At 30.8% G+C, this 16,211-nt stretch overlaps 3 protein-coding genes and 1 long non-coding RNA gene across 4 annotated transcripts; 3 read left to right on the forward strand and 1 right to left on the reverse strand.

The window, feature by feature from the left end:
* Positions 1-2,312: 2,312 nt before the first annotated feature.
* Positions 2,313-4,234, forward strand: LOC108826661 (feruloyl CoA ortho-hydroxylase F6H1-3-like). The gene is made up of 2 exons (XM_018600042.2): positions 2,313-2,828; positions 3,462-4,234. The coding sequence occupies exons 1-2, from the start codon at positions 2,329-2,331 to the stop codon at positions 4,045-4,047; spliced, it is 1,086 nt and encodes a 361-aa protein (XP_018455544.2). The 5' UTR covers positions 2,313-2,328; the 3' UTR covers positions 4,048-4,234.
* A 2,676-nt stretch (positions 4,235-6,910) lies between these two features.
* On the forward strand, positions 6,911-8,089 carry LOC108840584 (uncharacterized). The gene is made up of 4 exons (XR_001947919.2): positions 6,911-7,201; positions 7,316-7,375; positions 7,716-7,744; positions 7,882-8,089. It is a non-coding gene; the product is annotated as an uncharacterized LOC108840584 (long non-coding RNA).
* Positions 8,090-9,976: 1,887 nt separating this feature from the next.
* Positions 9,977-11,113, reverse strand: LOC130499424 (CRIB domain-containing protein RIC9-like). The gene is made up of 4 exons (XM_056993466.1): positions 10,891-11,113; positions 10,526-10,623; positions 10,386-10,446; positions 9,977-10,298 (listed from the first exon to the last, which is right to left on the reverse strand). The coding sequence occupies exons 1-4, from the start codon at positions 10,949-10,951 to the stop codon at positions 10,135-10,137; spliced, it is 384 nt and encodes a 127-aa protein (XP_056849446.1). The 5' UTR covers positions 10,952-11,113; the 3' UTR covers positions 9,977-10,134.
* A 4,133-nt stretch (positions 11,114-15,246) lies between these two features.
* LOC130500204 (uncharacterized) lies at positions 15,247-15,567 on the forward strand. The gene has a single exon (XM_056994961.1). It carries the CDS (start codon positions 15,247-15,249, stop codon positions 15,565-15,567), a length of 321 nt encoding a protein of 106 aa, XP_056850941.1.
* The last annotated feature ends 644 nt before the right edge of the window (positions 15,568-16,211 follow it).

The following is a 16,211-nucleotide window of genomic DNA, read 5'->3' on the forward strand; positions in this document are numbered from 1 at the left end:
TAGTTTTTGAGCCCACCAACAGAGTATCAAATACGTTGATGAATGATTTGAAGCTGTGCATGAGGATATAGGGAAGAAAACATCGCTGAAGAGCAGAAGGCAGCAAGCATAGATATGGTGTATGTAAACCACTGTAATCTCTATAATTTTTCTTTTGCATACAACAATGTTGAAACATCACACTAGCAAATTTGGTAAAGTTTACATTTTGAACCCCCTTAACCAAGGTTCCATTGCCAACGTGGCTGCCACTGCATCCGGCTAGTGTATTTCGGTTTAGGTTGTCTCTTTTGTATCTTATCCACTTGGTTTGGGTTTTGGCCTTTTCTTTTATTATATATTTTTTTATCAGTTATCTATTTAGTTACACCGAATTTTGATCAGACGAGATGATCTTCTGAGAAACACTTTTATCTGATTGTATTTGATTTATATGAGAGAATAAAATCTTTGATCCTAACCTTTTTCGCTAGTTGATCTGTCCGACCATCTCGCTCCGAGGAATATGATACAGATCACTCACGTTTTCGAAGTTATCTTGTTGATTCTAAAAAGTATCAATCTTCAAAACAAAAACCGGCTATTCTATCAGATTTGTGGTCATGATATTTCTAATCTTTTTAATAACTTAAAAAGTTGTTGGGCTTTTAAATACCCTAACCTAATAGATCAGAGTACCACTAAATTAGAAGATTTAAAAAACAATATAGTTTTATTCAGGAGCTAAATGCATGTCATTATCTTAACAAACCAAAAATATTCATGTATTGCTTTTCTACTAAATTTTTCCTTCTCTATAAACATTAAATTTTTATAAATTAACTTTCAAAAAAAAATCTTTCTATAAATTATACACATACACCTGATTCAAGTACCTGATGAATAATCTCATCGCAAATAATGTTTGTATTTGTTACACAAACGCTGAACATATGGTATGTGAGCACTATGTTGAGTTGCCAAACAGCCTGTTTAGATATAATGAACTTATCAAACACGATTTTAATGCTTGTCTAAACTGATTGAATCTGCAAACGAGATTTGAAATTCTAGGAACTAGACACAAATTATCTCTGCAACGAAAGTTCATTGTTGTGATTTCAGTTCTAGAACTGTTCATAAACATTGAAATTTTATTTGTCTGCGGTTTTTATTTTCTGCGATTTTTTCTGAATCTAGCACTTTCTTTTATCTCTCTTTTTACTTTCGGTTATTTACCACTTTTTATTTAGTTGTTTAGCTTAATTTGAATACTGAAATTTATTATGTAAAGTCTCTGTGAATTTGATCCAAGTGATACATCAATTTAAGGATAATTTGAACATATCAATGAGAATAAAAACTTAATTTATAATTGAGATCTTGATAGAAATCGTAAATAGTAATAACAATAATAATAATTTATAACTGAAATCATAATAGAAATACATTTTTAGTAATCCAGAAATACATTGGGTTATCTTTGATCAGTTCGAATTATTTTATTTACAAAGTCGAAGCAAAAAAAAAAGATGAGAAATAAAATAAATTATGCGTACACAACTACTAGTTTTGGGGAAGAATTCATCATTTTAGTAATTTGCCTTTCATATTTAGTATATGAGAACAGGGAAAATTTATAAGTACATAGTTAAATTTGGTCATAACCCAGGACATCAGCCAGAGTTAAAAAACTAGGATCTAAGATTGAATGAATTAAAGCGGGCCTAGCCTAAAAACCAGAGTGCCGGAGGATAGTTGAGGCTGAACTTCAAACCGCCCATAGCGACGGTGGAGCAATTAAAATGGAGTTGAGCAACTGATGAGAAGATCACAGAGGTTTAAGTAGAGGCGAACCAAAGCTGCATCATCTTGGAAAAACTCCATTATGGTTCATATGGAATGTGAGATGGCTCTAAACTATAAACTACATTTTCTCTATAGTGGTGCCATTTTTCTTTATTTTTAACTAATATTAATTTGAAAATAGATTTCTCGACAAGTTTTAGTGGAGTATTTGACATTTGTTCTATATTTGGTGCTATCTTCATTATCTTGGACTCATATTGAATTTGGAAAATACTTCTTTTACACGAAACTAATAAGTAGTACGTATTCTGTTTCACTTTTGAAACTGTAAGTAAAACGATTCACAATATTGCTGCCATGTGTAAAAAAAAGGTAAAATGAATGGTAAGCAGTTACACTAAGATCCTCTTTAACGTTAATTTTACATAGCTGTTGTTTCATGTGACCAACATCATGAAACTTGCACACTAACAATTTTCATGTATATATAAATAGCATTCGTTGCGTGCCACTTATTTATTCGTATCTAAGAAAGAAACCATGGTTCTTACCTCCTCAAAGGACGAGATCGACGTGAGGGATTTCGTGTTAAACAAAAGGAATGGTATTAAAGGTCTCGTCGACTTTATAACCCTAAACACACTTCCTTCTCCATATATTCAACCTCCTCACGAACGCTTCACCTCCGACAAAATCATACCGTCACAAGTTCCTGTCATTGATGTGTCTGATTGGTTAGACCCACGAGTTGCTAGAGAGATCTGCGACGCAGCGGCTAAGCTCGGGGTGTTTCAGATAGTGAACCACGGGATAGCTCCGGAGGAGTTAAAGGCAGTCATTGCGGCAGCTCGTGGCTTTTTCGACCTGCCGGCGGATGAGAGGAAGAGATATTGGAAAGGAAGTTCGGTGTCGGAGACGGCGTGGTTGACAACAAGTTTCACTCCGTATAAAGAAAGTGTGTTGGAGTGGAGAGACTTTTTCAAGTTTCAGTATCCTCGTGAAGGACATGACTTCGCTACTACATGGCCTTCTCTATGCAAGTAAGTAATTTTATTTGAATAAAAAGGTACATGATTTGTACGCTTTTTGGGTCAAATTCATAGAAAGTAAAAGCTACTCCCTCCGTTTCTTAAAGAGTGTCGTTGTGACATTTTTCATTCAGATTAAGAAAGTTGTTGAAATATATGTAAATTGTAATTAATTATACATCTTTGACCAATAACATTTTAGATAAATAAAATATTTATAAAATCAATGCAGTTTGCAATTAATTTTCAGCTGAAAGTTAGTATAATTTACATTGGAATTGTAAAGTGACACTTTTTGTGTAACTTTCATGAGAAATTTCTTTTATAAATTATGTTAATTTATTTTTCCTTTTCATTAGCTTTATTTTATGTTCGCCGTCTAGATTTATATGTTATTATGTTTTATATTATAAGAAATTTGAGTGAGAAAGTAAAAAGATATATAAAGATGTTATTTAAAATAGATATTATATTTAATTTAAAAAGCAATTTAATTTGCCTATCATGCCACAGCGCAGCATTTGAATAATACCAAATACATTTATTTATTCACATAGAAATGTGAAATCATTTTATATTTTTAAGTAAATAAATCTTACATTTAAAATTATTGGTTTGAATATGAAAATTATAAAATTTGTATAGGGAACAAGTGATACACCATTTCGAGAGGATCAAACCAATCACCAAGAAGATTTTAAACATACTCATCAACAATCTAAATTCAGTCGTAGATGAGTCTAATGAAGACGCACTAATTGGAACTATGAGAATGAACTTCAACTATTATCCAGAGTGTCCTGAACCAAACCTGGCAATAGGAACTGGCCGCCATACAGACATCAACACCCTCACTCTCCTCATACAAGAAGATGGCGTCTTAAGCAGCCTATATGGTCGAGCCAGCGAGCACGAGGACAAATGGGTTGATGTTCCTCCAATTCCGGGAGCCATTGTTGTTAATGTTGGAGACGTATTACAGATATTGAGCAACGGTAAGTATAAGAGCGTGGAGCATTGTGTATTGGTCCATAAGAGTTGTAGCCGAATTTCTGTCCCTATTTTCTACGGACCAGTTGATGATACGGTTATCGAGCCATTACCGGAGGTGCTAGAGAACAATGAGGTGGCTCGGTACAGAAAGATTGTGTATTCTTCGAACTATCTGAAGGATGTTTTGGGAAGACCCCATGATGGAAAGAAGACTATTGGATCGATCAAGCTACCATGATACAAGATACATAGATTTATATAAAGATCTATAGCTAAAAATCGATCCTACTAATATCTTTGTGATCACAAAAAACTATCTTATGTCTAAAATGTATATTCTCTTTCAACTTTATGTAAAATATGATACATTAAGAAATTACTTAAGTTTGATCCTATAATTTTTTTGATAAAGTTTGATCCTAGAATTCAAGCATTATACTGCAACTTTTCAAAAACTAAACCCATATTATATTTTTAATACAAAAAGATAGTAAAGAAATAAGTGATCTTAATAAAATTTCCATAAAAAGCTTATGGAAGTGAATCCAATTGCAATCCCTATAAATCACAAAGTTAGTGAAGATATTATAACTTCTAATAATAAATAATAATAATAATAATTATTATTATTATTATTATTATATAGTAGAACATCTATAAATTAATACTCGATAAATTAATAAATTTCGCCGATCCCAATTAAGGCCGGTTCAAAATTTGACACAAATCAATAAAATAATAAGATAATAATTTTTTAGAAAATTCTATGTAAATATATGGTCCTGCTAAAACTATAAATTAATAATTTTTATGTATCCATATATTATATAAGTAAGCATCTATTATTATATTGTTTGTTTAAAATTAACTATGAAATTATCTTTATATTTTTAACCCTTAGTATTTTTTTGATGAGATTTAGTAATATTATATCGAAAACCACATTTAAGTTCTATGCAATATATATTGTATACACCAAATAATCTAATAAAATTTAAATAAATGTCAAAAAATAACAATTAATATCTATATAGTAAAATCAATTATTTTTTATCTTAGAATAAATATATATTAAAATCTAAAAATCTAAAATAAGAAAACTTTTGTAAATTAATATTTCTGTAAATTAATAAAATTTCAATGTACCAACATTATTAATTTATAGAGTATCTACTGTATTATTATTATTATTATTATTATTATTATTATTATTATTTATTATTATTATTATTATTATTGTTCAGTTCACAAGATACAATCCAAATATCAAACCGAGAATTACAAAGATGAAGAAAACATGGGCATAAAAAAGTAGAGAATAGAATTAAGAATTTGAAGCTGATATGAAAGGGTTTTTAAACCCAAACTAGGAGTAAGAGATATGGAACTAGTCCTGATTTCCATGTCTTATGAGGGAAATCGGCCAATTCATACCTCAACAAAAGACCACTGTCTCGATCAGTACATACACTCGGACCATGTGTTAAAACATATATAACACATAATATATTCAAATGTAATACATCAACCAATAAAATTTGGTCTTTACATACATTAATAAATTAAACGTTAGTAAAAAATAACGGAATCTGAGCTGTCCGTTACATATTGATTACGTGGCTTTTATATTTTAAATAATTAAAAAAAAATCTATAACGGAACCCGGGTCTGAACAATATTTCAACATGTACATTAACCACTGTGTCAAATACGATTTATTGATTATATTCTCTGTTGTTTCATATTTATAGCTAATGAATGTTTCTTTCAAATATGACAATTCTCTCAAATAATTATTTAAATAAATAAATAAAAATGATATTTTTAGTTTCTGAAATATATGAGTTTAAATTCAAACTTTTTCACTTTTTTTTTTAATTTTCAAATTTCTGAGACTATTTTTTTATTACAGCGGAAACTCTAATTCTTCAACTACAGTGGTTTTATTAAAGGTAAATATAGATTTATATCCTTATGATTAATTAATATAAACTTAGAGTTTAGAGTTAACTCAAGGGTATATATTTATCTTTTTAATGACATATTTTTGTCATTTTAATCCCTAGAGTATGTTTGTAACAACAAACTTTTTTAATGTTATTCTAGGATATTTTTAAAAAATTATTCGAGAGAATAAAATGTTTATTTTTCTTAATTTAAAGAATTGTTTGAGAGAATTGCCATATATATAAATAAAACACTATAGAGAAAACAATCAACAAATCATGTATGTCATAGTGGTTAATGGTCCCATTGAAGTATTGTCCTGGCCCAGGTTTGAATCTCCTTCTTTTCCCTTATAGATAAAGTTTTTTTATTAATTATTAATTATTTAAAATATAAAAATCAATATTTAACGGATATCTAGGACTATGTTATTTTTGACTAACGGATAAACGGTCAATGCATGTAAAAGTTGAAATTTATTAGTTGATGTATGAAATTTGAGTATATTATGTGTTGATGTATGTTTTAGCACAATGTTTGAATATATATACTGATCAGGACCGCGATTCTCCGTTGAAGTATAAATCGGCTGATTTCCCTGTCTTATGGTATAACCATGTTAAATAGATTTGTACTCTCTTTTTTTTCTTAAAGAAAATTAAAGATTTTTTTGGAGATGGTCTAATGAAAGTGTAAGGATGGATATTGAACAAAATATCAAAATTTGTGTTGCTTTTTCAAAAGTCAAATTTGTGGTATATTACATAGACCATTTATCTAGGAAGTTTTTTTTCTTTTTTCTAGTATATATCTAGGAAGTTTGTAGTGTACCCCTCCTACGAAATCTTTTGTAAAGCTACCTAGTCTTTAATGGAGCTGATGAGCACACTTTTTTCTAAACTGAGGCTCTTATATTCAGGGTGTAACAATCTAAACTATTAAAACTGAAGTACAATTAATACTTAACCCTGATTTTTCCTAAATATTTACCATTCTATGCCATTGGATTATCATTATACACAGTCGTTTTTAACTAAGGAAACTCTACCTAATAAATTAAACGTGTTCTTAAAGGGAGAGAAGCAATTACATTAAGGGTACTTTAGTACTTTGATTACATTAACCTAATATCTAAACTATTAAACTGAAGTACAATTAATACTTAACCCTGATTTTTCCTAAATATTTACCATTCTATGCCATTGGATTATCATTATACACAGTCGTTTTTAACTAAGGAAACTCTACCTAATAAATTAAACGTGTTCTTAAAGGGAGAGAAGCAATTACATTAAGGGTACTTTAGTACTTTGATTACATTAACCTAATATACTCTTATTTGATAGAACCTTGGCGATTAAAGGGAGAGAGGTGAGTGATGAAGATCGTGTTGTTTCCATTAACGGCGTCCTTATGTTCATCATCTTGCGGTTGGAGTCTTGGAGGTATCATAATGTTATTTTTTTGTTGATCCTAAGGAGGTGATTGCTGTCCCTTTTGTTGATGTTAAAGCTCATTAGTTTTCTGTTTGTCTTATCTCTGTTTGGTGTGTGTTGTAGCTTCTAAGACACTGGAAGAGATTAGACTCTGGAGATTTTTCCAATCTAGAACAATTTGAGGTACTTCTTTTACTGCGACTCCTCCATGCTTCTTAGCTCTGAAATTTCTATGCAAGTTTGAGTTTGCACCTCTTTTGCTTTGTCCTATGTTAAGGTTTCTTTGGTAGCAACATAAAGTTTTGTTACTTGGCATCCTATTGATTCTGGAAGACTAATGCTTCGTGTTGTTGTGTGCATGTTATATTTAGTGTAGGGTGCAGATATAAGTCTCTTTCAAAAGCTTTGTTCAACTTGAAGTAACTATATATTAGTCTGGTCAAACTCGTGTGGATATTGGCGTTTGAACAACACTTTTGTCATTTTCTGATAAATCTTGCTTTTCCTCCATGTTCTTTTACAGTGAAGGGGATGTGTTTTAAAAATGTAAAGGTGCGATGGAATACAATTCAGCAAACTTTGCATACTATCAACATTCAACAGTGTGCCATTTTAACTCAATTCTTTCTCTCTTTTGATATACCATTCCATGTTTCCGAAATAGTGTTCATTTTTGCTTGTAAGCACAGGTACGAGAAGAACTTGCGAAAAAGGATTTCGAAAATTTAAAGCAAGACAGTGCTGATATAGAACCACAAAACCATCCACAACAATAGCAGCCAAAAGTTTTCAGAAAACGCTTATAGCAGTTAACAACTTCAATCAGCTTTGAATGACCGTACTACTGAAATTTCAGCTAATGCGCTATCTTTGACAAATAGCTGTAATAAATTTTTAGTGCTTACAGAAAAAGAAAAAGTTTTTAGTGCTTTGCTAAAAAAATATTTAATAAAATAGTTAAATATAAAACATATATAAACAATTACAAAAATGAGAAAAAACTTGCGTGGATCGATATAGTGGTCAAAATCTAATGGATTTTGAAACAATTTTATATAGTCTTTAATAACTTGGTAAATGAATGTAGAATGTGTTTTTGCTTAAATTAATTTAGTTAAGAGCATTTTTTTTTGCTAACTGCAAAAGCATTGTTTTAAAATAAATACTATCATTGTTGGTCAAAATTAAATGTAATAAAGTGGAAGCTTTTGTATAGTTGTAAACATGTCTTTTTATCTGGATTTAGTTTATGGTTCCAACATAAAAATACAATTAGCAAACCTATCACTTATATTTAAAATTTTTATGCAGTAAAAAAATAATTAGTTTATACATTTCTTGTCAAAAATAATTTAAAATCAGTTATGAGTCAAATACAATACAAAATTTTGAAACAAATTTAAACCTCTACATATAAAAGTAAATAAATACTATTAATTATATGATTATTTATATGATGGACCAATGCAATTAATTATATGATACATAATAGTGATTAGGGCTGGGCGTTCAGGTATCCATTCCGGTTCGTTTCGGATTTATTTGGGTTTCGAGTTTTCGGAGTCAAAGATTTCAGCCCATTCATATATTTCTAAATTTCAGTTCAAGTTATGATTAGGATTAGGCGTTCAGGTATCCATTCAGATTCGTTTCGGATCTGTTTGAGTTTTGGGTTTCCGGGATCAAAGATTTCAGTCCCATTCAGATATTTCTAAACTTCAGTTCGAATTATATTCGGATCTTTGCGGATTCAGTTCGGATTTGGATAACCCATTTAAATTATTTTTTAAAGTCATTATATTTTGAATTTCTTAAAATATATAAACAAAATAAAATATTGTATATAAATCTGAATAACATATGTCAGAATACATAAACTTAACATATAAATTGGTTTGGTTTAAATTTTGGATCAAAATCAATAATTATTTAAAATATTTTTGGTGTTTTCAGTGTATTTCCACTATGTTAGATATTTATATTTGAATATTTTAATATATTTTCAAGTATTTAAACCAACCTAAAAGTATCATATATATTCTGGATGTTTTTATATATATTAAAACTAAAAAATAATTAACATATATATTAGTATATAAATCTTTTCGAATACATTTTGATATCCAAAATATTTCGGTTCCTATTGGTTATAGTTTCGGTTGTCTAAATATCAAAAGTTTGAATAATTTGGATATTTAATCAATTTTGCGAGTTTGGTATTATTCTTTCTGATCGTGATTGGTTTGGTTTTTCAAATTTGATTTTTTTATCCAACTTTGATATTGACATGAAAAATAAATAGCAATATATTTTTGAAATATACACCCGCACGGGCGTGCGGGTCAAAATCTAGTTGATAAATTTAAAAGGACATTCATAAAGAAATTTGATATTAATTAATTAGTACCCTGAGTTACAAAAATAAAAATAAAAATCAAAGCTAAAGCTCTGGTTATAGAATTAAATCCTAATACAAACCAACAGGTCCAAAACATTATGCATGCAAGTTCATGTTAAAAAACTAGATATATATATATCTTTTTGTAAACTAGATAGATAGATATATCTTTCAAACTAAAAATTGCGAAAATTGTTACTGAAAAGAATCATTTTAAATTATTTTCAAACTTAATTATAGTTTACCACCAAAAAATGAATGCAAGAATTGTGTATTTTGTAGAAACAGCTAAAATGATACAAAATTCAGGAAAATGTAAAACTTTGTGTGTTTCGAAAATATCATAAGACCTTACTAAAATCATATCTCAACTTACTACAAAGAACTTGGTAAAACAATTCCAATATCATTGCAAAGACACTTTCAATGTAAATATGTACACACTTCTGAAGATAGATATCTCGAATGAAAACATCAACATAAATATCATACTATATTCTCTATATTACATAAACAACGGCAATGAACTTTAAAGTTAAAATAATCAAGCAATGGCGTTGCTTGATCTTAAGAATCTTGGTGACCATGGATTACACAATTTAGAGGCTTTTGAAGAGAGCTTCTTCTTCAGGTATTGTTTCGCTGATTCTTTCCCTAATTCTTTGCTGCTTTCAACATCTCCAAACGCTTCCATGGCTGATTTCAAATCTATATAATTTTAAAATAACATGATTATATTGTTTTTTCTGAAAAAAAAAATTATAGTTTATGGTAGAAAAGAAAAATAAAACTTGCCTGTAAACGGCCACGATGAATTTGACTCTAAAACGTTGTTGCTCGTCTTGAATTCACGTAGCTGTAAGAAAAATAATAAACAGGTTCAGACTAAACCAACATCGATTAACGTTGGAATTTTCTAAAACAAAATGTTTTACCCAACTCGGTGCACTACTCGATGAACTATCCCAACCGATATGTGACACGTGTCGAACATCTGTAGGATAACCTATATCCATCTCCTCATCCTTCTCATCTACAAAAAAAAAGAATGTCTCATTAATTCATTTTGAATGATTAAAATGATCATATGGCCATTTTAGTAAAGCTAAACTAGAAGAAACCCTTGATGTCAGAGAACAGAAACACTTGAACTTGTTCTGATAAACACAAGTTATCATTTATAATCGATTGCAATAAATAAATCAACCGATACTGAACACATGTAATAAGTTCATAATCGTTTATATGAATTGGCCAAAGGAAAATTCTAAACACATGTAATTATTTATAATCTATTTACCAGAAATGTGGGAGAAACACTTGAAGCTCTTCTGATAAATCCCTTTGAATCTTGTTGACATGCTCGAATCCGAGACACTTGGACGATAATGTCAAAAAGGTTTGGTTTACGAAAGGAATGAGAAAAGGAAAAAGACCAGAAATGATTGGAGATGAAGAAGAAAAGGAACAAAATGCTCTTTTGTTCAAGATTGGAATGATATGTATAATGCAAGAGTAAGACAAATAAAATATAGGGGGAGACATGAAAGAGTAGTATTATATTCAGGTTAATTATGGGCTTCCAACTTAAAATCAATTGGCAATTAGTGGATTGGCCATAACCCTTTATATATTACCGATGTGGGACTTTATTCATCAACACTCCCCCTCACACACATGCGTGGACAACTGTGGGAATACCATCCACGGAGTGGCCCAACATCGGATGACTCTTTTTAATTTAACTTTGATCCACAAGGATCGACCGCTCTGATACCATATTAGATTCGGGTTAATTATGGGCTTCCAACTTAAAACCAATTGGCAATTAGTGGATTGGCCCTAACCCTTTATATATTACTTAATTATTTCTCCAATTACTGATGTGAGACTTTATTCATCAACAAGTAGTGGTACTATTAAATAACTATAAACTATATTCTTTTCAATTATTCGAAAATAATTGTTTATTTTTCAAAGGGAAACAATGTTTTATTTCAAGAATGTTGTCTAAAGTAAACTAGTTAAAGGTTTAGGTGATCAATTACCCATTCCACGAGTTTAGTTCAACTACTAGACCCATGGAGGAAAGGTAGACTCGAATCTTAGCCGTTCGAGGAAATCAGCAAAGTTGCTAAAAGCTAATGAATAGTTTTCAGAAGAAAAAAAAGTGGTTCAACTATATAATTTGCTGCTTTAGTAGGAAATAGCTTCTTTTTTTATTTATCGACTAAGCCAATATAAATGTTCAAAAAAATTAAAACTAAACCAATATATACGCAAATGCAATCAAAGATTTGTTCCAACAACTTGAAAAAGTATGCGATGGATGATATACTCTCTCAGGTCTCAAGTCTCAAGTCCACAAATTTTCATTTTTCCTGTTGAACCGATATCTCTGCTTGGTTCCGCAACCGCTCATGCTTTGTTTTCGACCTTTGCAAAAGTTATTATCGTGATTATAAAATGACTAATAATTTAACATAATTGTAAATAGTTTTTTACATTGAGAAATTTGGTCACATGACCATAAGAAAGCACAAAACTACCATAACATCAATTAGGTTATGATATTTATATATTAATTGTTTTTTATCTTCCCTCACTTCTATTTTCAGCTTTCCTTTTTAATTAACTTTATAAATTTAAAAATTAGTTATTCGAATTTTTATATACCTATAAAACCATATTTTTTTTATTTTTTGTATACTGCATATTTTGAATTTTGTGAAACTAACATATATTTAAAAAGTTGAATATATACACTTAAAATAAAATTTTGTTATATTCTGTTCACAAACTTAGAATAGAATTGTAACTATACAAAGCGTATAACTAATCACCAACGATTTATATATTATACAAAGCTTAAACACAAAAAATATTGCTGTCAAATCAAATGATTAAGCTTAAGCATTTTTTATAGATTTGGAAATCTACACATTTTGAGATACTTGAGTTGTGGCCTTCACGTTTATAAGTTCCTATAAATACTTAGTCAAAAAAAAAAATTCCTATAAATATACAAATATTTATGTATAAAATGTAAACTTATGTGTATATGCAATCGTCATTGTCTTCAATTGTAGATTTGTAATAACATACAATGTGACTAGGTGAGACAGCTGTGTTGTTTTTGTTTAAATGTGTTGAAAATTGTGCTCAGTCACTTTCAAGACACCTCTTTTTTTTTGGTAAAATTTCAAGACACCTCTTGCCTAAATCTACTATCCCGTCAGAAAAAATGTAAGTGGTTGCAGTATGTATGTGTGGGTTTATTTTCGTAAAGAGTAAAAATCAATTTCCTAGGAATGATCAGAATATTTGTTCAAAAAAAGGAATGATCAGAATATTTGTTCTAGTAAAATTTATATTGCCGTAGCACCAAAAAAAGAAGTAAAAGTTATATTGCCACTGTATTTAAATTTTTAAGAAAATTTTGGTTTTCAAGTTCGGTTTAATTAAGTAGATAAAAAAAAATTCTGGAAAAAACATTTTAAGCTGTACCCCAGTCACACCTTTAATCAAATCAAATATTAGATGTGTGCAATGTAATAAAGGATCCCAGATTTAAAAAAATTGTTACTGGTTTGATTTGAAAATCAGTTAGTTTGGTTTCCTTTTCTTTCTTTTTTTTAAATCTAATGACAACCTTACCAATCTTAACCAATTTCCTAACCAAACTAATCAAACTACCTAGAACTTTGAAAAAACAACTGAGGTAACTAAAAACGAATTTAACCAAAACATAAAACCCTAAGTTTTAACCAAAAATAAACTGAAACCAAAAACTTAGACTAATGTCAGTAAAATTTTCACTAATCGAAATACCCAAATGGCAAACCAAATTTTTGTTTGTTTAGTTCATCACAATTTTTTTTGCTAACCAAACTAACCGAAACTGAATAACCTGAATAAGGTTAACCCCCAAGCTTACATCGTGCATTGCAATTAGCATGATGACATAAAAGAGCTAATCGCTTTGTGGAGCCAGAAATTTAAAAACTAAAGGGCCAATAAACCGAAATGCCCAAAAGGGAGTTGGACAGAGTAGGTAGTTATAAGAAAATATCATATGGATAAAGTCATAAAACTCCTATTGGCTGTAGATCCGTTTGAAAAAATAGTATCAACGCAACAACAATCAGAGGTATAAGCCAATGTCTAAATTTTCCCAGGAATAACATGGTGCCCACGCGCAGAAGCCTCTCATCTCGAGTAGCTAAAGCTAACAAAGGTATAAAACGAAACTTTATCTCTATCCTATAATGATTGGATGAAATAACTCATATATTAAACCGTTCTTGACTCGGGTTGATTCTCAAACAGATAACAACAAGAGATGGTTGTACATTTTCCAGATACATTAAATTGAAAACTAATTCCCTTGAGCAACCAGGTCTATCTGGTGTTAGTGAACGAATCCCCAGAAGATTAGTTATTTGGGTTTCGCGCTGCCAGATACCCTGGATTATTAAAGAAAAAAGCAAGATCAACAGCAAAAAGAAAAGGGTCTTATAATATTTCTCTTATCTTATCTAAAGAGTCAATATTTCTCTTATCCTAATAATTTAACAATGTGAAGATAGACTGATTTTGTGAAAGCTTTGGAAAAAGATCAGGACCTTCTGAAACATGGAGCCTACATAACATTGAACAATGTTGTATGCCAACTAACATTGACTAGTGTAGCAGTAATTAGTATACAAACCATCTGACATTTTTTGCACTACACTGATTCAAACCATTCGAATTAAAACGCAACATGTTCAGAGATGTTTTCCGAGACCTAAACCCATTACCTTGTAAAGGACGTTTCTTCAACGCCAACTCGATGGCAAATACGGATGAATCCCATATCCAGTCTTCCAATTATCCAAGTAAACAACTTTCTTCACAGCCCACAACGATACGAGCAGAGCCAAAAGAAGTGAGGATCCTAACTTGAACAAGCACATTGGTGACAAACACCAAGAGCAATCCAACCGTGAATCCGGTCAGATCCAAGCTGCATTCCAGATCCTTGGTAGAAGAAAACAAGTTTGTTCAGATCATTATGATCCTGAAGAAACATTGGCATTTTCCTAACAATGAACCAAAGCAAGCCACTCCTGAAAGAAATAAATGAATTTCGGGCATTAAAACGAAACCCCTTTTTACCACAAGCTTTTAATAATATGGCTGTGATCTGTCATTACGTGCGATTGTGCATTGTTCCTGCCACGCTGAAGAAATATATGAAGCTAGCACCTGCCAAAGCCTATGGTCATGCAAATGGAGAATATACGACATTTTACCTTTTAGAAGCTTTTTTCTACCACATTTAGTTAACAGATAGAACAGGATGTTCCCGGTTAACTTAAAATTCATGATAATGACTCTTAATCTCTGTCGATGAGAAGTGAGAACAGTCGACAATTTGGTTTCAATATTTTTGGAAAGACTTTTAAGAAGTCCCCCACCCAGTGCAGACCAAACCTTAATAAACCAATATTAAAATGATGAAAAGTTGTTGGGGCACAAGTATAGTTGACCATTCGTATTTTCTTGAGCTCCAAACACATCTGGTAAGCAGTGTTCCTCAAGTATATGTTTCTATATATGTGCATAACTGTAGATTCTACAATTCATCAAGTCTCGAATCCAAGTAAGAAAAATGAAGAGAGAAGGTCGTCAACACGGTGTTGTTCGGACATTGATGATTCGTCCTTCAGAATTAAACCCGCGACCCGCAAACCAATTCGTGAACCAGTTCGATTCACCACCAGCTTTTGGAGTATTTGCCAAAGTGCCATCAAAACCGACTAACCACTCGAAATTCACCGGGAAATGTGAAAGGTCCAAGTGCAGTCATTGCCGTGTCTCACCGGCTAAAAAGTCGGCCAACAAATCTAAAGGTCGCCGTAAGGAACAAGCAATGGCTTGGTCTGAGGATAAGCTAGATTGTCTTGTGTATGATCATGACAATTATTATTAATCATCTTTTTTTTTTTTTTTTTTTTTTTTTTTTGTTTAACCTGGGGGTATCCCAGGCCCAGAAGGCCCAGACTAATCCCCAAGGGGAAGGAATGCCCACGGATAGACGCCCCTCCCAGTTTTTCAAATGGGCCGAAAGCATGGCTCATATCCGTGTGGGTGACAAGAGCGTTGCAAGGTAGTTCCCTCCGGCGTGGATCGAACCCCCTACCTGGGTGCAGGCGGGGACCCGTCCTAACCATTGGGCTACAACGTCTTGTCTTAATCATCTTTTTTTCCATCAATGTCTTTTTCATCCAATTATTATTAATCATCATTTTGTATTTAAAAAATAATAATAATACTGTAACAAATAATCATATATATATTTATGTGAAGGTTGTTTTTATATATATGTTGGAAATTGGAAAATAAATTATGTAATACCTAAATCTCAACCTTTTCTTTTCTCTGTTTTTACTTTTTTTTTGACATTCTCCCATACCAAAATACATGAGTAACCCAATACAAAGTTTTGGTTTATTTTTGTACAATTTTTTCATAATTTCTCAAAGGTTAAATAATCAAATATTTAAGGGAATTAATATTTATATATTAGTAATATTTAAGAATTTTACGTGAGATAATCTGTGAAGAGAAAAAAAA

Source organism: Raphanus sativus, chromosome 9 (assembly GCF_000801105.2).
Source record: "Raphanus sativus cultivar WK10039 chromosome 9, ASM80110v3, whole genome shotgun sequence".
NCBI classification, from domain to species: domain Eukaryota; kingdom Viridiplantae; phylum Streptophyta; class Magnoliopsida; order Brassicales; family Brassicaceae; genus Raphanus; species Raphanus sativus.